A 23,943-nucleotide genomic window follows, 5' to 3' on the forward strand; every position below is an offset into this window, starting at 1 on the left:
ACACTTTTAAAAGTCTAGGGAAAACTAAGTCACTTCAGTCGTGTCCAACTCTGTGCGACCCCATAGACGGCAGCCCACCAGGCTCCCCCGTCCCTGGGATTCTCCAGGCAAGAACGCTGGAGTGGGTTGCCATTTCCTTCTCCAATGCATGAAAGTGAAAAGTGAAAGTGAAGTCACTCAGTTGTGTCCGACTCTTAGCAACCCCATGGACTGCAGCCTACCAGGCTCCTCCACCCATGGGATTTTCCAGGCAAGAGTACTGGAGTGGGGTGCCATTGCCTTCTCTGTTGAATGTCTCTAAAGGCAGCCATTTAAAATAAAATCTTCTTTAAAGAAAGTGAAAGTGAAGTCGCTCAGTCGTGTCCGACTCTTTGCGACCCCATGGACTGTAGCCCACCAGGCTCCTCCATCCATGGAAATTTCTAGGCAGGAGTACTGGAGTGGGTTGCCATTTAGGGATGCAAAATGTTGCCAGGGGTTTGAGGTAGGGATGGCATAACAATAAAGGGGTGGCTAGAAGGAGTTTGCGGAGAAGGCAATGGCACCCCACTCCAGTACTCTTGCTTGGAAAATCCCATGGATAGAGGAACCTGGTAGGCTACAGTCCACGGGGTCGTTAGGAGTCGGACGTGACTGAGCGACTTCACTTTCACTTTTCACTTTCATGTATTGGAGAAGGAAATGCCAACCCACTCCAGGGTTCTTGCCTGGAGAATCCCAGGGACAGGGGAGCCTGGTGGGCTGCCGTCTATGGGGTCGCACAGAGTTGGACACGACTGAAGCGACTTAGCAGGAGAAGGAGTTTGGGTGGTGGTGGATGGGACACTTCTGTGTCCTAACTGTGGGGACAGCTACACAATTCTATGCAGGGATTAAAATGCAAAAACTGTACGCACCAAAAAAAGTCAGATTTACTGTACCACCATTTTTATAATAAAAATATTTAAAGATCCACACCAAACAGGGACTTCCCTGGAGGTCCACTGGTTAAGAATCTGCCTTCCAATGCAGGGGATGCAGATTTGATCCCTGGTTGGGAGAACTAAGGTCCCACATGCTGCTGGGCAGCTACGCCCATGTGCCACAGCTACTGAAACCCCCGGCTCTCGAGCCCATATGCCACAACTAGAGAGAAGCCCGTGCACCACAACTAAGACCTGAAGCAGCCAAATAAATAAATAAATATTTAAATCAAAAAGATACACACCAAAATAGGACACACACCTATGTATATGTATGTATGTGTGCGTGTGTGCATGTGCAACCTCAGGCATGTCTGACTCTTTGTGACCCCAGGGGACTGAACCTGCCAGGCTCCTCTGTCCATGGGATTATCTAGGCACGAATACTGGAGTAGGTTGCCATTTCCTTCTCCAGGGCATCTTCCCGACCCAGGGATCAAACCTGTGTCTCCTGCATCGGCAGGTGCGTTCTTTGCCACTGAGCCACTGGGAAGCCCAAACACAGCGTAGTCATCTCCCAAGACAGAAATACAATGGTTTTAGGGACAAAACGGAACTTTTATTGCTCCCCCCTCTAAACTTGTGCAATTTTTCTTTTGCAATGAGAATGCAGTTATTATTTTAATTTAAAAACCATAAGTATGATCCAATCGCAAAACATAAAGCGAGTCACTCCCACTGTGTTCTTCATAGAAATTTACATAAGGGGTTCTCAAGAGGTCCCCGCAAGTGGTATCTCCCAGCAGATACCACTTTCTCTTGGCACTAGAGACAGGGCTGATAGCACAGAGTCCTCACTCGATGCCAAGAAGACGGTTTAAACAAATAAACCCAAAGATCTCTCACACACACACCCCCAAAGAAGGAACATCACTGTTATTTTCTCACCATCAGAACCCATACATTCAGCACAGCAAATGATATCAGTTTCTTTAATAAGGCTTGCTCTGTAAAGGGAAAAACACAGTGTTTTTCCTGAGCGTTTCATTTAACTTGATTCATTCAAAGTCGAACCAGGACCACACAAGCTATGAGGCATGTCATAACGATCCTCGAGGAGTTTGTTCTAAATCCAAAGTCGGCAAACTTTCTCTGGAAAGGGCCCAAGTGTAAATATTGTTGGGAGCCACGCGATCGCAACCGTTCAACTCTGCCCTTACAGCACGAAAGCAGTGATAGAGGACGCCTGAGCCAACGGGCATGGCGGCTTGCCAATAAAACTTTATTTACAAAAACAGGCGTGGGCGGGCAGGGTTTGACCCCTGTTCTAAAGACTTTGACCACATATAAATTAACAAGTGAGCGTGAGAGAGAGAGTCAGAGTAGGGAATGGCCGTCGATGCAGACCAAGATAATAAGCCCAGAAAAGGAGCAGAGGAAAAGAAGAGAGAGAATGGGAGGAGTCAGGTACAGGTGAAAACTCACCAGGAGAGGGGAAGCAAAACCCAGAGAAGTCAGCTGGGGTGAGGCTGCCATTGGTAGGTGAGGAACGACTTTTGCTAGCACCATGGGCAAAGCAACGGAGACACAAGCCAGATGCTGTGGGCAGAGCAGTGGGTGAAAAGTGAGAGAGCAAGGGTGATGAGTGCCCATCAGCAGTTGGGGGAGGCTTGACAGAGGAAGGCAAAAGGTGGGTGGTGGGTAGCGGGGCCCTGGGGAGTATTGAGGCTGAAAAGAACAAGGCTCCCAGGCGGATGGAGATCCCTGAACAGAGAGGAGAGAGGAGGGGACCTAAGTGGATAAGTGTCCTGCATACTAAGTCACTTCAGTCGTGTCTGACTCTTTATGACCCCATCGACTGCAGCTTGCCAGTGTCTTCTGTCCATGAGATTTCCCAGGCAAGCATACTGGAGCAGGTTGCCATGCCTTCCTCCAGGGGATCTTCCTGATCCAGGGATTGAACCCACATCTCATGTGTCTCCTGCACTGGCAGGTAGGTTCTTTACCACTAGCACCAAAAGCAGTGGTTCTCAATCAGAGGACAGTTGGTGGTGTCTGGAGACACATTTTAGTGGTCATGACTTGGAGAGGGGCATTGCTACTGGTCAGAGACCACAGACAGTGAGCAACATCTTAAGATACACAAGATAACCCCCTGCAACCAAGAACTATCCAACCTCATAGATCAAGAGCATGGAAATTGAGAAGGTCTATTCTAGCCAAAAAATAAAGGATGTCAACGAGGAAGTGGAGTGAGGTGGGGTCCCTCGGGGTGAGGCTCGCCCCCAGTGACCTCTATGAATGAGCAGGGCAGGGTTGAGAGGCAGGTCACTAAGAGGGAAGCAAAGACTAGGAAGAACCTCAGAGAACTGACCCAGAGAGCAGAAGTTCTGCTCTGAGGGTCCTGGAGTGCACCGGAGAACCCACAAGAGACACACTAGATTCCACCCTCGAGATGTAAGGGGGATCCAAAAGCAACAACTAGCACCTCAACTCATCAATTTACTGCCCCCGCCAAGATTCAGTTTCTACTATAATTAATCCCACTTTGCCTTCATTCTCTGACTTTGCAGTGCTCCTGGGTCATCTCGGGCCAGAATGGGTCAACCCAAGGAGACATGGGAGGGAAAACCACTGCCCAGTTCAGCCAAGCCACAGAGACTCCACAGGGGGGATGAAATGGGCTGGCACATCCCACGTGACATTGAGGAGAGAGTCCTCAGTCCTTCAAAATCCCACTGATCTCCCTCGACCCCACCCCCACCCCAGACAGAATGCCACACTGCTTGCTGCTGGAGATTAACCAACGATCCGGAAAGTTCCTTACCCCACCCCAAACCTCCGAAGGGCATCACATGTCGTTTATTCGAGAGTATTTTGTTAACCTTTACACCACAGGGGTTAGGGCAGGGAGGCTCAGAGTCCCAAGAAGGACCTTCTGTTAAGAAACCTTTTATTAACAAACCGGGCTTCTCATCTCAGCACTGCCACCTCATCCAAGTTCCTCACCTTCGAAATGGATGATAAACCTTACTTCAGAGGGCTGTGGTGAGGATTAATCGAGATTATCAATGCAGAGTGTGTAGAATAGTGCCTGCGGAGGCTTTGCTTATATTTGTGGCAGTTAGGTTTTATCTGGAGAATAAAGGAGCCATGACTTGGACTCCTGGGGAGAACAGGAAGGATAGGAGTTGAATCTAGAACAAATATTTAGGACTTCCCTGGTGATCCAAGGGTGACAAATCCGCCTGCCAACGCTGAGGACAGGGGTTCGACCTCTGGTGTGGGAAGATCCTGTGTGCTGCAGAGCAGCTAAGCCCGAGGGCCACAGCTGCTGAGCCTGTGCTCTAGGGCCAGGGACCCACAACTATTGAGCACACGTGCCACAACTACTGAAGCCCGCGTACCCTAGAGCCTGGTCTCCACAACAAGAGAAGCCACCGGAATGAGAAGCCCATGCACAGCAACTAGAGAGTAGCCTCGATCCTCACACCCAGAGAAAAGCCCAGCACAGCAATGAAGACCCAGCACAGTCAAAATAAATTTATCAAACATCTACTAGGTGTCAGGGGCTGCTCTAGACTCTGGAACTGTGGCAGTGAACAAAAGAAACATAAGCCTCTCCCTCGTGGAAACTATAAACATGTAAGAAGTAGTAAATCCATCCACTGACCCCTGAAAGTGAAAGTCGTTCAGTCGTATCGGACTCTTTGGGACCCCATGGACTGTAGCCCACCAGACTCTGTCCATGAGATTCTCCAGGCAAGAATACTGGAGTGGATAGCCATTCCCCTCTCCAGGGGACCTTCCCGATCCAGGGATCAAACCCAGGTTCCTACAGGCAGATTCTTTACCATCTGAGCCACCAGAAAAGCCAGCCCAGGCACAAATCCACTATTAATTACTAAAGCTACCAGGAACAGAGGAGCAAGGAATCGCATACATATACAGGTGTGCACGCACACACAGACACACATGGGCATGGACGTGCAAAGCCTGATACAGATCTAACAGCTGGTCTGGGTTTCTGTTTTTTTTTAAACAAGAGCCTAAATCCACTGCTACCCTTCCTTGGAGGACACCCACTGTATACCAGGCACTCAGTGCTTGGAGACTTGCCTAATTGGCAAAGGTGCTCCACAAACCCGGTTTGTCAACTCCAGAGCCCCCACATGCTTTCTCGTGCATCCCCACTCACTGACAGGCAACTCAGACACTTCTGCTCCTTCCCTGCCTGACCCCTTCCTCATCGGGACTGATTTCCTTTTATGGAGAAATCTGAAGAAGTAACCCAACACATATTTTGAAAGCAGGGCCTCCGCCATCATGGTGGGAAACCCCAGTTACATTCTCTTCAAGGATTTTCCATCCTTGACCTGCAGCCAGAAAGACCTGCTGTCAAGCCCAAGGAAAATGCTGGGACTTGCCCCTCTCCCCATACCAGGGAGCTGCTAGCCCAGGGACACTCATGAGGGAGACTTGAGGAGGGAGACTTGAGAAGGCAGAGGGGACGGGGTGCTGGGCTGACCACAGGTTAGAGACCTGCCCAGCCGACAGGTAAAAGGGTGGAGGAGGGAGGTTACCAGGGGTTCCTGGGGCATGGGCAGCTGGGCAGAGCCCTGGGCCCTGGCACCACCAGAGAGGTTTGTCTTCTCTCTAGCTCTGATTCTGGGGCAAGTGAATTCTGTGTCCTTCCTGAGCCTCAGTTTACTCCTCTATGAAATGGCCCAACAGCAGTATCAGCCTCCACGGGCTGCGGCAGAGATCCAGAGAGATAAGACCGGCCAGCCCGAGGCATCTGGCGACACTAGCTATAATAATCATAAAAGCCGACACTACTGCTACTACAGCTGCGCTGTTGCCAAGGGCTAGAGCTTGCCTCCGACATCTGGAAACAGAATTCCAGAGTATAAACATGGAACTGAAGTCAGGGGTAGCCGTGGGTCTAGATACCAGAAAGAAAGGGGCGGGTTCTACACTTCCTCGGCCCCTGGGGTAGCGTCACCAAGCTGCTGGGATCCCAACGGACCACCCTGCCTTCAGTCAGTCACCCTCGATTCTCACTCCAAACCGTCTGTGCCCGGGGCATTTGGCTGTCCGAGAGTGTCCGATGACCCTACTTCTCGGAGGCGACCCAGAGAGGACGTGTGTCCCGTCTCTGGAGCCAGGTGGTGGGCTCGGAGAGGCCCAGACACGGGGGTTTGAGGAGCGCTCTCGGGAGAGGCGCCCGCAGAAGGGCGGGCACTAGGGCAAGGTTCCTGCAGCCCGGGGCCGCATGCGGGTCTTGGAGCCGCTAGCCCAGGCGGGCAAAGGCCAAGGTCAGCGGCTTCCCGCCCCCCGCGAGGCCGGAGAAACCGTCCGGGCCACCAGCCCTCCGACGGAGGTACTGCACTCCGTCCACAACGGGGGGTGGTTCCATTTTGGCAAAGGGTACCCTCCCCAGCCGCGCGGCTTCCCGCCCACTCCGGGACCCCCCAGACTCACCTTCTCCAGGGTACAGGTGGCCCGCGGCGCCCACCAGCAGCGCGGCGACGACCACCATCAGCAGCACGGCTGCCGCCCCCCTCCCGCCCCCGGCGCCCATGGCTGCGGGAGCGCGGAGTGCCGAAGGATCAGAGCGCGAGGCGCTGGCTGGCGGGGTGCATGCTACGAAGCGGCCGCCCCAGAGGGGCTGGGGGTCGCGCGTCCTTCTCTTCCACGCGGGCCGCCCAAGGTCCCGCAGCCTGCGCCTGGGAGGACTCTAGAAACGGCCCCGGGAGGGGCGCGCGGCCTCCGCCGCTACGAATCCGGCAGCGCGGCCGGGTGGAGACGGTCCCGACTCCGGGCCCCCGCGGCCCGGGCCCCCGTCCCGACGATCTTAGGGCCCGGAGCCCCGCGCTCTGCCCCCCTGACTCTAGGCTTTTGGCCCCGAGTGCTCCGGAGCTCCGATCTTCGGACGCGCGGACAAACGGACGTGCGGACAGGCGGGCGGGCACCTGGGCTGGCGGGTGGCGGGCAGGCGGCGGGAGCCAGGGCTGCTCGGCCCGTAAACAACGCGGCCCGTCAGCTGGGCCCCGTTCGGGCCGCAGGAAAAGGCGGCGCGGATCTAGGCTCGGAAGGGACTCGGCGCCCGGCAGAGGCCCGAGAAGGGTGGAAGGAGGACGGGCAGGGGGGAGGCGCCGCCCCGCCCGCCCGCCAGTCTCCCTATCCTGGGCCCCGCGCTGGAGGCCCCCGTCGCGCCCTAGCTGAGGGGGCGCCCCAGATCCCTGCCCAGCCCCAGCGCCCTGTACAGCCCCAGGATTCCTGTCTCAGAGCCCGGGAGCGCCCCAGATTGACCAACTCAGCAAGTCGTATCCCGTGTTCCCGTGTTTAAAACATTTTGCTAGTTTGTTCTTCGTGGGACTTTGGAAAATTCATTTTTATTTTTTTTAATATTGTATTAAAATATTGTTTATCGTGGTTACTCGGCTTTTTGGTACTCCCTTAAATGTTACGTTCACCTCCCCCTCGTCACAGTCTGGCCAGTGAGTATGGGCCTCGACGCCCCAGAGCGTCCTACCCCGGAGTGCGCCCCCGCCCAGAGCCAGGCCCCTAGGGACAGCCACGTGCACGAGCGTGCTGCGTGCGCTCAAGTATTCGGTAGCCTGGGCCCCTCCGCACAATGCGTGGTTCAAGGTGGAGAAATGACCCTTAGGAGAAAGTGTAGAAACTCGCAAAAAAAAAAAAAAAGTGCAAACCAGGCGCTGGAGATGTTGGGTAGGACACAGGTAGACACACCCAATTTTCAATATGCAGCCCCAGAGTCCATGTGTGTTTGAGTGTCAGTCACATGACTGTGGCCACCCCGCCTTGCTGAAGAGGGGCCTTAAGCTCAGAAAAGCCAGAACCTAGTGAGAATCTGGTCCCTCCACTTAAGACTTCCTGTGCAGCCTTGAATGAGTAATTTTTCTTTCTCTCGATGGGCCTCATCTGTATGATGCATGTAAGGACACCTTCAGGTCAGATTTGGTGAGTTGTAAGGGCTTCCCGGGTGGCTCAGTGGTAAAGAATTTGCCCACCAATGCAGGAGACTCAGGTTAGATTCCTGGGTCAGGAAGATCCCCTGGAGGAGGAAATGGCAACCCACTCCAGTATTCTTACCTGGAAAATCCCATGGATAGAGGCAGGCTACAGTCCATGGAGTCGCAAAGAGTTTGACATGACTGAGCTCGTATGCGTACACACACACACACACACACGACCGAGCACGCATACACATGCACACACACACAGTCTCAGAGGGGAAATAAAGCATGACAAAGCACCCAGAACAACTGTTGGCTGAGGGCGTTCATTCTTTCTTTCATCTATTAACCAAATATTAGTTTGCCAGTAGATGGGCCCACTGTTCTTCTAACTCAAATCTATTCCTGCCTCCCTGTCCCTCTAGTGTCTGGCTCCACTTGTCTGTTCCAATGAGCCTTCCCTGACCACCCTTTGCAAACACTCCCTGTCCCCTCTGCCGTTTGTTCCTGTTCGGGACAACACACTGGTGTCTCTACTTGAAATTCTGACTTACTGTATGTATTCACCCCTCCCCAGGAAGGCAGAAATCTTGTCCATCATGTTCAGTATTTTACACCCAATGACTGACATATCCATTGCTTAATAAATATTTGTTGAGTGGAAAAATCAACATGCAGTAAGCAGTGGGGATTTGCAGGGAGCCAAATAAATACCATTCATTTCCTTGTAGACCTCACAACCCAGTGTGGGGAGAAAGCCATTAAGTTACACATCAGATGTTTTATAAGGTGAGGTGGGGAGAGGCAGAAAGATTCTCCAAAGAGGTGATTTTGAACTGAAATCTGAGGAGGCAGAGCCAGCGCAGGGAAGCATCAAGAAAGTGTTCCAGGTGGAGGGAATGGCATGTGCAAAGGCCCAGAGGACAGGCTAGTGTTCTCACAACTGGGCCAGGCACTGTAGCTGGAGCAAAGAAAAGAGGGAGGCTGGGCTGGTAGGCGAGACTAGAAGCGATGGATATACCATGGACAGGTTGTCTTCAACACACCCTTTGTCCTAAAAGCAACAGGGATGCATTAAAGGGTTTATACCAAAAGGTTGGGCTTCCCTGGTGGCTCAGACAATAAAGAATCTGCCTGCAATGCAGGAGACCCAGGTTGGACCCTGGGTCTGGAAGATCCCCTGGAGAAGGGAATGGCTACCCACTCCAGTATTCTTGCCTGGAAAATCCCATGGACAGAGGAGCCTGGCATGCTACAGTCCATGGGATCGCAAAGAGTCAGACACAACTGAGCGACTGAACTGAACTGACTGAAAAGCCACCAACAATTTCAGGCAGGTGCCATTTGCTAAAATTCCAAGGGACATATTGCCCTCTGGAAATCCTTCAGGATGCAAGACCTCCACATAAAGTTGGGTATAAAGTCAGAAGAATCATTGTAGTTGTGACTTACTGGGAGAAAATGAAGACACCTCCACTTCCAGAAAAAAAACAACAACTCATTATTTCTTCTGTAAGCTACCTCCCCCACGCCCCCCCCAAAAAAATACCAGGATATAAAAAATGAAAGTCAACCTCTGCCCTTTCTTAAAAGCACTGGAGTGGGAGTAGAAAATCACCATTTGCTAATCTCCAAAATAATTGATTCTGGCAAGAGCCATCAATGAACATTAAAAGTGATGGTTGGAAACTTGAAAAGTAATGGGGTATTTCCATGGTCTGCAAGTATCTCTTTGCAGCATGTTTGTCCAAAAAAAGAAAAATGGTAGCTTCGTGGAAGAAAAACCTGGCTTAACAAAATGATCAAAGTTACTCCTGGATTTTCTTTTGTAATAAAATAGATTATTGGGACAGTTGGGGAAGATTGAAATGAATCTATCAGTTCCACAGTGATACTGTATCAATATTAATTTTGATCCTTTTACTGAAGTGATGTAGCAGAATGTCCTTGGCTTTAGGTAATAAACATCAAGTGAAGTATGTAGGGGTTAAGGAACATAATATCTGCAACTTACTCTGAAATGGTTCAGAAAAAAAAAAAAAAGAGAGAGACAGAGAAAGAACAAAGCAGGTGTGATTTTTAAAAGTGTGATGAAATTGGTGAATCTGATAAAGTGTGTATATAAGGGTTAATTGCACTATTTGTGCAACTTTTCTGGACGTCTGTGCAGGTGTGTACTCAGTCGATCAGTCGTATCTGACTCTTTGTGACCTCATGGACTGTAGCCCACCAGGCTCCTCTGTCCATTGGATTTTCCAGGCAAGAATACTAGAGTGGGTTGCCATTCCCTCCTCCAGAGGATCTTCCCAACCCAGGGATCCAACCCACGTCTCCTAAGTCCCCTGCATTGGCAGGCAGATTCTTTACCGCTGAGGAAGTCTGCTGCTGCTGCTGCTGCTGCTGCTGCTGCTGCTGCTAAGTCGCTTCAGTGGTGTCCAACTCTGTGCGACCCCATAGGAAGTCTGACATCATGTCAAAATTATTAATAAAAGCTTTAATAGTTTTGAAAAACCACTTGGGACTTTCATTTGGCTTTGTTTTTCTTAGATTGGCTTTGGTCTGACATTTAAACACATACCATACTTGAAGACATGATGGGAAGAGAGAGATCGTTTCACGGTTCATGAGTATAAACACCAAATACTGTACTTGTGTTATGCATCGAGGAGGGCTTGGAGAGACACCACCACCACCTTGCTGGGGTCTTCCTTTAGCGAGTCCCTTTGGGACAATCTCCCTCAATCTTGCGTTATGTTATGTTAAAGTTTTCCGTTATGTTAAAGCAGGAAGCCCAGTGTAAATCCTGACTCCTGTGTTGTCATGGAAACCTGCTTTAATAGAGTACATTTAGGAGTAGAGGGGGAAACTACAGATGGATCTGCCTTGCAGGTGACAGTGCAAAAACCCAGCAGTGAGAATTTACTAACAGAACCAGGAGGAAGCTTGCGTGAACATGACACCCACACCAGGATCAAGTGGAACTTGGGCCAGGAGGGCAACGATGGTTCAACACTAGGAAGTCTAGTCATCCAGATCACCGTCTTCATAGATTTAGGTTACATGAGCATCTCTATGCTACTGAAAATGTCTTTTATGGAACTTCCCTGGTGGTTCAGTAGCTAAGACTCCACAGTCCCAAGGTAGAGAGCCCAGGTTCAATCCCTGTTCAGGGAACCAGATGCCACAAGACACAAGTAAAGATTCTGCTGCAACAAAGATCAAAGATCCAAAGTGCTGCAATGAAGCCCTGGTGCAGCCAAACAAATAAATACGTACTTGTAGATGTATTTGATGAATTCCATAGCCGCTCAAAAAAGGAAGCATAAGACTGCAATATGGAAATTTTGTTTTATAATTGCAAAGTAGGGAACATCTCTTCAAGCAAGACGCAAACCTAAAATCTAAAAATAACAAATCTGGCTATGTAAACATTGAGTTATATGAATAGTGAAATAAAATCCTGCATAAAACCGAACGTCAGATTTTTAAAAGTGAGAAAAACATATGCAACTTAAGTGACAGATAAAGGGCATGCATTATGGCATGTTACATAATGTGTAATACATAATACTTTCAGTGAGGGAAAAAAGTCCAAACTTTTATTTGCCAAAATAAAAATGGCAAAGGACATGAATAGACACAAAGACAGACCCCTGAAAAGAAAAGAAAAAAAAGATGGAACACAAAAAATATTGAAATATGTAAAAGGATGTTCAGCTTTCTTCATAGTTAGAGATATGCTGATGTCATTTTCAACTGCATTTGCCAATAGTCAGGAAAACGGTAACACAATGTGAAGATTTGTGAGAATGCACACACATAAACATGGTATAAACACTGGTTGTCCAGTGGCTAAGACTCCATTCCTCCAATGCAGAAAGCCCAAGTTCGATCCCTGGTCAGGGAACTCAATCCCACATGCTGCAACTAGATTCTTATGCCTCAACTAAAACCTGATGCAACCAAATAAATATTTTTTAATGACATTTTAAGTGTTTTTTTTTAAACCCACTGGTATAAATGAGTTCAGCCTATGAGGGGGGTAGATTTGGCAATGACTTTCAGCATATAAATTGCATTGATGCTTTTTCCCACTGGTCTCACTTCTAGGAAATTAGACACTGCACAAATATTCTCCACAGGTGTAAAAAGAAGTATTCTCAAAGACAGTCATTGCAACAAAGCCTGAAAGCAACCTAACTAACTTTTCCCCCAAGAAACGGGGAGACTTTTACATTCTCCTCAAAATGCCTCATCACTTCAAATATTTCAAAATTTCCTTGTCCTTTGTCTTTTCTTTCTTCTCTGATTCCACTCACATATGATTTACACTGACAAGTTATAGTAACTTCCAGTATCCTCCAACTTTTTCCTGGGTTTTATTTTTCCTTTGAGACTGTAAAGGCAGGGTGTGAAATTGATATAAAAACAGATATCTTATACTTACACAGCTTGATGTCTGCCCATCCTGTTCTGATGGGGTGTTATTTCAACACTTCCACAAAGCACTGTTATTCATAAAATCTCCATGTCTGACCCTTAGTCAAATACACTCGGCTATTGTTTTTGTTTTATATTTATCGTGGTAAAATATATATAATACAGAATTCACCACTGAAACCATCTTAAAGCGTACAATTCAGTGACATTCAGTATGATGTTGTGCAACTTTTACTATTATCTTGTTCCAAATTTTTTTTCATCTTCCCAGACGGAAACACCATACCCATTAAGCAACCACTCTCCGTTCTCCCTCCCCTCAGCCCCTGGCAACTGCTAATCTACTTTCTGCCTCCATGGATTTGTCTATTCTGCACATTTCCTATAAATAGGATTATATATTATGTGACTTTGTGACTTCCACTACTTACCATAATGTTTTCAAGGCTCATCCATATTGTAGCATGGATTAGCTGTTCAGTCACTAAGTCGGGTCCTACCCTTTGCAACCCCATGGACTACAGGCACCAGGCTTCCCTGTGCTTCACTATCTCCCAGAATTTGCTCAAATTCATGCCTGTTGAGTCGGCGATGCTATCTAAACATCTCATCCTCTGTCACCCCCTTCTCCTTTTGCCCTCAATCTTTCCGAGCATCAGGGTCTTTTCCGATGAGTTGGCGCTTCACATCAGGTGGCCAAGGTATTGGAGCTTTAGCTTCATCATCAGTCCTTCCAATGGATATTCAGGGTTGATTTCCTTTAGGATCGACTGGTTTGATCTCACAGTCCAAAGGATTAGTTCTTCATTTTTTTATGGCTGAATGACATTCCATTATCAATAGATGTGGATATGGATTTTGAATCATCAGGCCCTTCCATATTCCCATTTTGCACCCACACTTGAATCCACATTTTCCAAAATCTATAGCATGACTGAACTGCAACCCATGGGAATTTTTAATATTTACTTATTTATTTATTTATTTGGCTGTGCTGGGTCTTAGTTGTGGCAAGCAAACTCTTAGTTTCACGTGGGCTCTAGTTTTGTGACCAGGGATTGAACCAGAGCCCCTCCATTGGGAATGCAGAATCTTAGCCACTGGACCACCAGGAAGTCCCAGCTTCTGGGAATTTTTGAGTAATGGGTTTCTCCTGGTTTCTGATGCATTGTCCAAATTGAGGCTTCATCTTAACCAGCTTCAGAGAATTTAGATTGTGGCTGAACTTAACAAATAAAATGCTAAAGAGATGGAAAAGCTGCCAAGACAAACTGTTCATCCTGAACAAGACAAAACATATTAAGAGAGTACCACCAACGAATATGAACGTCTTACCACTGTGATGTTCGCGTCTCTCACCTCCTTCCTTCCTCCCAGTGTAGTTTTCAAGAAAGATGAAAGACGCGAGGAAACGCATATAAAATATTTTTATTTCTCAGAAACGTTTCCTTTCACTGTTGCAAGGTCCAGGACTCTTTCCTATTGGCTGAGAGTAACAGTTACCTGAATCTAGGTGGAAAAAATTATATAAAAATTATAATTTAAAGAAAACCGTTTTCCAGACTCACAGACATAGAAAATAGATAAGTAGTTGCCAAGGAGGATGGATGGAGTAGGAGTTTGGGATTAGCAACTGCAAACTATTACATATAGGATGGATAAATAGCTAGGTGCTACTGTATAGCACAGGGAGCTATATTCAATATCCTGTGATAAACCATAATGGAAAAGAACATGAAAAAAGGATGTGTATGTACATATATGCACGTGTGTGTGTATTTCTGCTGTATAGCACAGGGATTCAGATATATGTATATATATCACATGCCACATGGCATGGCCAAAAAAAGGCGGGGCTTATTTCTGGATAAGAAAATAAGGTTAGTCTAAGGACTATCCCTCCCCCTCCAAAAAAAAAAAAAAAGAATTTCTAAATCCAATTTAAATAAAAATCTGTACCTAAAAGAATATAGGAAAATTATTCTGATATTCATCTAGAAAGGGGTTTCTCAATCTCAGGATTTATGGACATTTAGGGCCAGATCATTCTTTGTTGCAAAGGCTGTATTATATACATTATAGGATATTTAGCAGCATCCTTGGTCTCTGTGCCATTATATCACCTCATCTGTAACAATCAAAACTGTCTCCAGAGACAGCCAAGTGTTCTCTGGGGTGCAAAGTACTGACTGAGAACCACTGGTCTAAAAGAACAATTAAATCAGCATCAGGGGACTTCCCTGGTGGTCCAGTGGTTGAGAATCCACCTTTCAATGCAGAGGTGGCAGGTTCCATCCCTGACCAGGGAATTCAGATTCCACATGCCCCAGGGCAATGAAGCCCACAAGTCGTCCACTGCAGCTACTGAACCTGAGCACCAAAACCAGAGAGAAGCATGTGCATTGCAATGAAGACCCAGCTAAGGGGGAAAAAAAAAAACTAGCAATGAGAAGAAAGATCTGGAAAAGCTCTTTTACTGAGTAATTAGGAAAGCAGTAACACTCTCACACATCAGAATATTAAAATATTATAAAGCTAAAAAGGAAATGAACTTGGGCAAACTCTGGGAGATAGTGAGGGACAGGGAGGCCTGGTGTGCTTACAGTCCACGGGGTCCCAAAGAGTCAGACACGACTTAGCGACTGAACAACAACAAAGTTAAAGTAAGTTTGAATAGACCCAAGTGTAGCCAGTTTTATATCAGGAGTAACCTAGGAAGGTGCTCCCATTTTTAATCACTTTAAAGAATTTTCATTGGAGTATAGTTGATTTATAATCATTTATTTTTAAAGGTCACTCCCAGTCAGCTGAAAAGAGAAAAATCTTCAACATCGTCATTCAATAAAAGTGGCCAGGATAATTGTTTAGTAATTTGAGGAGGATAATCTATAGTCTTTAGAATGAATGGATTTAAAAACTTAAAAAGTGTTTTTAAGTTTAAATGTAATTTACTAAATGGAGAATTTTAAATTGTTCTATTCTTCTGGAACAAACTAGAAGAATGTAGAATTGGGTATGTATCCATCTTTCCAGAGACAGCCCTTGCTAAGCCTTTGCTAAGTCACCAAAAATATGACAATAACAAGTTCAGGATTTCACTCCACAAAAATGAAAAGGTCGACATATTAAAAAAAAAAAAAAGAAATGGCCAAAATGAAAACACAAGTAACAGAGAGAGAAAATATATTCAACAACCATGACACAAAAGAGGTTCATATCTGCCTTACAGAAAAGGTGTTTACAAATTGATAAAGGGGAAAGAAAGAGATCCTATTAGAGAATAAGCGAATGGTGTGAAGGGACTGTTCTCAGAAAATAAAACTGCCAAGAAGTCAAGGGTTCAGGTTTACTCTTAAGCAGAGAAACGGCGTGAGTAAAAACAACTTAGGCGGGTGCCATCAGTCACCTATGAAATTCCGCAGTTTAAAACTAGGACACAAGGGACCTTCTGGGGAGTCCCGAGGGGGCACTGCTTCAATCCCTGGTTGGGGAACTAAGATCCCCCTTGCTGTTCTGAGCAGCCTCAAAAATAGAACAAAAGAAGACCCAGAGATTACTGTGTGTGTGTGCTCAATCACGTCTGACTCTTTGTGACCCCGTGGACTGTAGCCCACAAGGCTCCTATGTCCATGGGATTTCCCCAGGCAAGAATACTGGAGTGGGTTGCCATTCCCTCCTCCCGGGGATCTTCCCGACCCAGGGATTGAACCCAGTTCTCCTGCATGGCAGGCAGATTCTTTACCATCTGAGCTGTCAAATCATCAGATTGCACACTTAAAATGTGTACCATCTTATTCGTCCACCGCACCTCAATAAGCTGGAAAACAGATACTCTGCAGCTGGACAGTGGTGATGGCTGCATGATATTGAGAACGTTATTTAGTGCACTGAACTGTACACTGTATGGCAGAAACCAACACAACATTGTTAATATTAAAAAACAGAAAAGAATTTTTAAAAACTTCCAAAAAATCAAGATGGTAAATTTCAAGCTATATATTTTTTTTCTATTTTTTTTAAAAGAACAACAAAAAATATATAGCCCTGAGTGAAAGAAGTCAGTCTGAAATGCTACATATGATTCCAACTATGTGAACTTCATTTTGGAAAAGGCAAAGTTATGAAGATAGAAAAGAAGATCAGGGGTTGCCAGGAGTGGGCCTGGGAGAGAAGGAGGGAGGGATGAAGAGATGGAGCACGGGGGGCTTTCTAGGGCTGTGAAACTACTCTATATAATACTGGAATGAAGGATTATATAGAATATATATATAAAGAATATCTATACAAAGTATTATATAGAATATATGAAGTATCAAAAACAAAGAAGATGCGACACCAAGAGTAAACTCTTGGCCGAACGACCACCTTGACTTCAATGTTGGCTCATCAGTTGTAGCAAACAGAATCCACTCGTGCAAGATGCTAATGATAAGGGAAATCGAGGGAGAGGGGAAAGAAGGTGTCTGGAAACTATTTTTTGCTCCATTTTTCTATAAAGCTACTCTATGGAAACATTTTTTAGAATAAAAGTATTTAAACTTTTAAAATTTATTTAAAATGGAAACAGAAGAACACCTCTCTTGGACGCCCAGCTAGCATCAATGAGATGCAGTGAAAACAGCAGCTGGGGTGGGGGGTGGGGGTAGGGGATTAAGAAGCCCTCTCCTGGAATCTTCCTACCCTGTGGGTGGGAATGTAAGTTGGTCTAGCTACTATGGAAAACAGTATGGAGATTCTTTAAAAAACTAAAAATAGAGCTACCATATCATCCAGCAATCCCATTCCTGGGCATGTATCCAGAAAAAGACAAAAACTCTAATTAGAAAAGATACGTGCACCCCGGTGTTCATTGTTGTTGTTGTAATTCGGCTGCTCAGTCATGTCCGACTCTGCAACCCCACGGACTGCAGCATGCGAGGCTTCCCTGTCCTTCACTATCTTCCGGAGTTGCTCAAACTCATGTCCATGTGTCCAGTGTTCATAGAGGCACTATTGACAATAGCCAAGACACGGAAACAAACTAAATGTCCATCAACAGAGGAATGAATAAAGAAAACAGGATACCTATATATAAAATATCATTATTTTATAAAAATAAAATATGCAAATATCAGTGATAAAAAATAATAAAAGAATGAAAAAAGAACAAAATACTGCCATCTGCAGCAAAATGGATGGACCTAGAGATTACCCTACTAACTGAAGTAATTCAGAAAGAGAAAGACAAATATATGATATTGACCATGCTGCTGCTGCTGCTAAGTCGCTTCAGTCGTGTCCGACTCTGTGCAACCCCATAGACGGCAGCCCACCAGGCTCCCCCGTCCCTGGGTTTCTCCAGGCAAGAACACTGGAGTGGGTTGCCATTTCCTTCTCCAATGCATGAAAGGGAAAAGTGAAAGTGAAGTCTCTGAGTCGTGTCCGACTCTTGGAATCTAAAAAGATTATACAAATGAACGTATATACAAAACAGAGACAGACTCAGACACTGAAAATAAATGTCTAGTTACCAAAAGGGGCATAAATTAGGAGCTGGGAATTAACATATACACACTACTATGGATAAAATAGATAACCAAAATGGACCTACTGTATAGAACAGTATCTTATCATAAACTATAATAGAAAAGAATCTAAAAAGAATTTTAAAATCTTAAACCCTTTTCTGTTTCTGAATTGCTTCCATGAGGGGCACTGTGGGAACATCCCTTGACTCCCAGTATCAAGGGTCTGGACTGACCCAGGCATCCAAGACCGCCACTCCTCTCCGGGCTTCCTTTCAGACACTTGAACTTAAGCTTTGCTGTATCTCCTCCATGTCTGAGCATGGAGACCACTCCTCCTCCCACCAATCATCTTACAAACATTTCCTGAGAATTTACTAGGTGCCAGGTGGACTGTATCTATTTCCTAGGGCTCCTGTAACAAACTGCCACAAACTCAGCAACTTAAAACAGCACAGTTCTGGAGCTAAGACATCCAAAATCGTCTCAATAAGCAAAAATCAAGATGTCAGCAGGCATAATGAAAAAGAATATTAAAAAGAATGTGTATAGTGTATAACTGAGTCACTTTGCTGTATGGCAGAAATTAACCCAACATTGTAAATCGACTATGCATGCGTGCTCAGTCACTCAATCGTGTCTGACTCTTCGAGACCCTATGGACAGTAGCCCACCAGACTCCTCTGTCCATGGGGTTCTCCAGGCAAGAACCACTGGAGTGGGTTGCCATGCCCTCCTCCAGGGGATCTTCCGCATATCTCCTGTGTCTCCTGCGTTGTCAGGCAGATTCTTTACAACTGAGCCACTTGGGAAGCTATGTTTACATTTAAAAAATATTTTAAAGATGTTGGCAGAGTTGTATTCTTTCAAAAGTTCTAGAAAGTCCGTTTCTTTGTCTTTTCCAACTTTTGGAGGCCACCTGCATTCTTTGGTCCATAGATCATTCCTCCGTCTTGAAAGCCAGCAACACCGGGCCAAGTCCTTCTCATGTTGCCATCTCTCTGGTTCTCTCTCTCCCGCCTCTCTCTTCCATATTTAAGGACCCTGGTGATTAATTACACTGGGCTCCGCCAGATAAGGCAGAATCATCTCCCCATCTCAAGGTCAGCTGATTAACAGCCTTCATTCCCCTTTGCCATTTAATCTAACATATTCATGGGCTGACTTAGGGAGTGGACATCCTTGGAGGGGCCATTATCCTGCCTACAACATGGTGGATGTGGCCTTAAATAAAAACAAATAAGATCTCTGCCCTTGTTTGTAGAGCTGATAGTGTAGAAGTAGAAAACAAGCCATAAACATGGAGAGGGGGAGGCAATAATAACGATGACAGAATAGCAATGAGAGCTGTGAACAAAATAAAAGTGAAATCTGATAAGAGATCATAAAAACACACAAGCTGCTGAGTTAAGGAAGAGCCCTATGGCATACCACCATCTTCGCAGGTGGCACAGTGCTGAAGAATCCGCCTGACATTGCAGGAGATGCAAGAGACACAGGTTTGATCCCTGGATCGGGAAGATCCCCTGGAGAAGGAAATGCCAACCCACTCCAGTATTCTTGCCTGGAGAATCCCTTGGACTGAGGAGCGTGGTGGGCTACAGTCCATGGGGTTGCAAAGAGTCAGACAAGACTGAGCAACTTCCCTTTCTTTCTTTCCAGTATTCTTACCTGGAGAATTCTGTGGACAGAGGAGACTGGTGGGTTATATAGTCTATGGGGTTGCAAAGAGTCGGACACAACTGAACGTGCAACATACACACACACACACACACACACACACACACACACGCCAACTCCTAGTTGCAATGAGCAGGATCTAGTTCCCTGATCAAGGATCAAATCAGGCCCCCTGCATTGGGAGGGTGGAGTCTTAGCCAATGGATCACCAGGGAAGTCCTCAAACTTGCAACTTATTTATAGTAGATAAATAAATCTAGAGATTCAATACACAGCATAATCATGAGTCAACGATACTGTCTTATAAACTTCAGAGTCTTTAAGAGACCAGATCTTAAGTGGTCCCACCACACACACACACACACACACACACACACACACGTTATAATTATGTAATGAGATAAGGGTGTTAGCTAAGGCTATGGTGGTGTTAGTGTTGCAATATATAAATGTATCAGATCAGCAGAGTACATCTTAAACTTACACAACTGTGTTTCATTTAAAGAGACTATTTAAGGGAATGTATTATCTCATAGAACAAGAAGTTCTGATGCTGAGTGGCTCCAGAATTCCTAAAAACAGCAGAATCAAAATCCAGATTCTTCCACGTGTCACCCTTCTGTCTGCAGCACATTGAGTGAACAAAGATGCTGAGTTCAGTTTTGGAATGTGCTAGGTGGGGATGTGGGGGGAGTGCTGTCAGGAGGCAGCTAGAGCTCAGAGCAAGACATGGAACCAGAGTCGTTCCTCCACTGTGGGAGAGGATGGGAAGACCCTGGGAAGGTGTGTGGAGTGAGAAGCTGGCCCCTGATGCAGCAGCACTGCACACACCTGCATTCATGAAGCTCCTGCTGCATACCCAGCCCTAGCTGAACTCCAAGCGGTCAGGGGTTCTGGAGGGTGGGGTCTCCTCCATCCAAATCAAGGATTTGGTTGCAAGGATTTATTACAGAGAAGTCACCAGGAAGGGAGGGTGGGAAGCAGGATAGAGCAGGGGAAAGCTATGTAGATGAGTGAATCCCTGTTAAGTCCCAGCTGGCCTCAGCCTGATGCTGCTGAGAGCCCTGAGTGTGATGGTATCTTGGAGTTTGTTCTGTCTCCTGAAGGGCGCTTGGCTTTGACTCTCTAGACATTTGCTGTGGGCACGACAGAGGAGGTAGAGAGGCTCCAGACACTCTGGCTTGCCTCTGTGAGACCACTCCAAAGAGCAAGGCAGTGCTGAAAGCCACAGGTGTGAGTCTTAGCAGGAGAACAGGGAAGATAAGGAAGATTACATATGTATATATATGATATATGACATACATATCATATATATCATATATATAGGCTTCTCAGGTGGGGCAGTGGTAAAGAATTCACCTGCCAACGCAGGAGACATAAGAGATGCAGATTCAATTCCTGGGTTGGGAAGATCCCCTGGAGTAGGAAATGGCAACCCACACCAGTGTTCTTGCCTGAAAAATCCCATGGACAGAAGAGCCTAATGGGTTACAGTCCATGGGGTTACAAAGAGTCGTACATGACTGAGCACATGCACACACACACATATAAGTATACACATATACACACAGCTGCAAGTGATGAATCAGAATGAAATGATCATTGTACACGGTGCAAAGGGCCACCCCAAGCCTCTCCAACAGAAAACAGACATATACATACAATGGGATACTACTCCGCCATAAGAAAGAAATAAACAATGTCATTTGCACAACGTGGATGGACCTAGAAAGGATCATACTAAGTGAAGCAAGCCAGAAAGAGAAAGACAGATACCATGTATTACTTGTATGTGGAATCTAAAATATGGCACACGTGAACTTATCTATGAAACAGAAATTGACTCCCAGACTAGAGAACAGAGTTGTGGTGACCAAGGTAGGGGGCAGGGAGAGATAGACTGGGAGTTTGGCATTAGCAGAGGCAAATTATTATAAATAGAATGGATAACCAACAGAGCCCTCCTGTATAGCACAGGGAACTCTGCTCAAAGTTACATGGCAGCCTGGGATGAAGAAGAGTATGGGGGAGAATAGATATGTGTATCCATATGGCCAAGTCCCTTTTCCGTCCGCCTCAAAGTATCACAACATTGTTAACTGGCTCTATTCCAATATAAAAAAATTTTAAAAACTACACAGATATATTACTATCATATATTACAAACATATTAATTATGTTATGTTATATTACTAACATAATAAATTACTGCAAATGTCATTTATTTGTCCATTCAACTGCATTATGCTAGTGGTCAATTCTAAAACAAAGTAAGTCTTTTATCCCTCTGCGGCTCGTGTCTCAACTGGAAAGAACTTCTTCTCCATCTAAAAAACTCCTATTCATCCTTCAAAGCCTAACTTAAAGTCCTCTTTCGCTGACTCTCCTCTCTCCTATGCCTTATGAGATAACACCTCCCTCTACCATGCTAGTGTGGAAATGAAGGAACTGCTGCAGCATTTAATTCAATAGGTCAGAAAGAAAAAACAAGCCTAGGAAGGAATTCCTAATGAGTGGCAGAGTAGAACTTCATCAGGGAGAACACATAAAAACGTTAGAATTAAAAAAAAAGGAATTCTGAAACAGAAGAGCCGTATTTCTAGGCAGTTAATTCAAGAAACAGAAAAAACAAATGCAATTATCTAAAACCAGACATAGAGAGGCTCTTTCATAGAAGAATATGACATGCAACTCTAAGCTGAAAAATTTGAAGATCTCAGTGAAACGGAGCTTTCTACAAACATATACGTTACCAACATTAGCTCAAGAAGGCACAGAGCGCCTGAATGAATAAATAATGATGGGAAAACAAAACCAAAGACATTGTCAAAAAAGTCGATCTCCAACGATTTCGCCATTCAACCTTCAGAAGCTCAGTCTTCAAAAGGTCAAGAAAGAGGTAAACGTTTCTAAGTTAGATGGAAAATTTCCTAATCATTCTGTAAACAGCCCAACCCTGATACAAAACCTGCCAACCTGGGAAAAAAGTGTTCAAAGACTAAGCTCATCCAATTGAAAAAAAAAAAGAACAGACGTATTAAACAAAGCCCAGGTTCACAGACTCTTGTCCGTAATTCTGAAAAAAAAAAAAAAGTTCAGCAAAGTGGAATTTTTTTTGGTACGTTTGGCATCAAAACAAAGTTGATACTCTCTTGGCAAATGTCACATTGCGCTTGAAACTATGTGGGTTATTTTCAAATATCTTTTGATGTTGATTTCTCACATAATTCCACAGTGATAAGAGAATGGACTCCATGATTTCGATACCTACACCTTTAGACCACAAAATTTTTGCACCTGGTTTTATGTCCCTGGATATGTTCCAGTGTCTCCTAGTTTTTATAGACTATGGGAACTTGAATAAAACTTATATCCTACTGTTTTGTGAAAATTGTATAAATCCTAATTACGTTGAATTGGTTCATGGTGCTTTTCAGTCTATTGGATCTTTCTACTTTTCTGTATATTCATTCTATTAATTTTTGAGAGCCTGATACTGAAACTCCAACTAAAAATCCCACTTTTTCTACTCAAAAAATAATTGTAATATATAGTGGAACTACATGTAACTTTGTTCTGTATTTTCCAAATCTCCTGTAAATGGGTTATCATACTTTCATAATGTAAAACATTTTTAAAAAGAGAGAAAATCTAATTTGATAGCCAACGTGACCCACAGTGATATGAGCTTCTTTAGAATATTTATGAATAAATATTATATGAATATATAGTATAATATGTTATATATAATATGTGTAATAAATATATATATTACATATATTATATTTCTGTGAATAAATTCATGCACCTTTGCTGCTGAAATATTAACGTGTTTGATTACAAGTTCTCCAGCAACCCACTAGTGGTGTTAAGTGACAATACAGAATATGCACTCTATTTTGTGTGTGTGTGTGTTGTGTGTGTGTGTGCAAAAATAACAATTTGCTGTGACCTTAGAGACTTATGCCAGGAATGCAAGGATGAATCTATGTTGGTAGTTGGGTCGTGGGAAGCATCAGAGTTCATTTCTCCATCTCTTTACTCAGTGATATCATGCTGGTAGCCTGAAACCATCCATGGGGAGAGTATCTGTATGCGTCCTCAATCGTGTCAGGCTCTTTGACCCCATGGACTACAGCTCACCAGGATCCTCTGTCCATGAAATTTTCCAGGCAAGAATACTGGAGTGGGTTGCCATGCCCTCCTCCAGGGGCTCTTCCTGATGCAGGGATTGAACTCGAGTCTCTTTTATCTCCTGCATTGGCAGGCAGATTCTTTACCACTAGCACCATTTCAGGAAGAGTATTTACACCACAGCAATTGGCAAATTCTTCTGAACCTTCCCCTCCCTCCCTCCATCTACCAGTGCTCTACTGAACATTGAAAAGTTTTAAATAAAATTCACCATCAGTAAGTGAAAGGAAAAAAAACAGT

The 23,943-nt window shown here is 45.2% G+C and overlaps 1 protein-coding gene across 4 annotated transcripts in view; it reads right to left on the reverse strand.

Moving 5' to 3' along the window:
• INSR (insulin receptor) overlaps positions 1-6,946 on the reverse strand; it is a 146,309-nt gene extending 139,363 nt beyond the window's left edge. For all 4 annotated transcript variants that reach the window (XM_005208817.5, XM_005208816.5, XM_005208815.5 and 1 more), the window contains exon 1: positions 6,387-6,946. In XM_005208817.5, the coding sequence (XP_005208874.1) occupies positions 6,387-6,486 (100 nt within the window). In that variant the 5' untranslated portion in view covers positions 6,487-6,946. The remainder of the gene's footprint in view (positions 1-6,386) is intronic.
• Between the last annotated feature and the right edge of the window lie 16,997 nt (positions 6,947-23,943).

Source organism: Bos taurus, chromosome 7 (genome assembly GCF_002263795.3).
Source record: "Bos taurus isolate L1 Dominette 01449 registration number 42190680 breed Hereford chromosome 7, ARS-UCD2.0, whole genome shotgun sequence".
NCBI lineage: Eukaryota > Metazoa > Chordata > Mammalia > Artiodactyla > Bovidae > Bos > Bos taurus.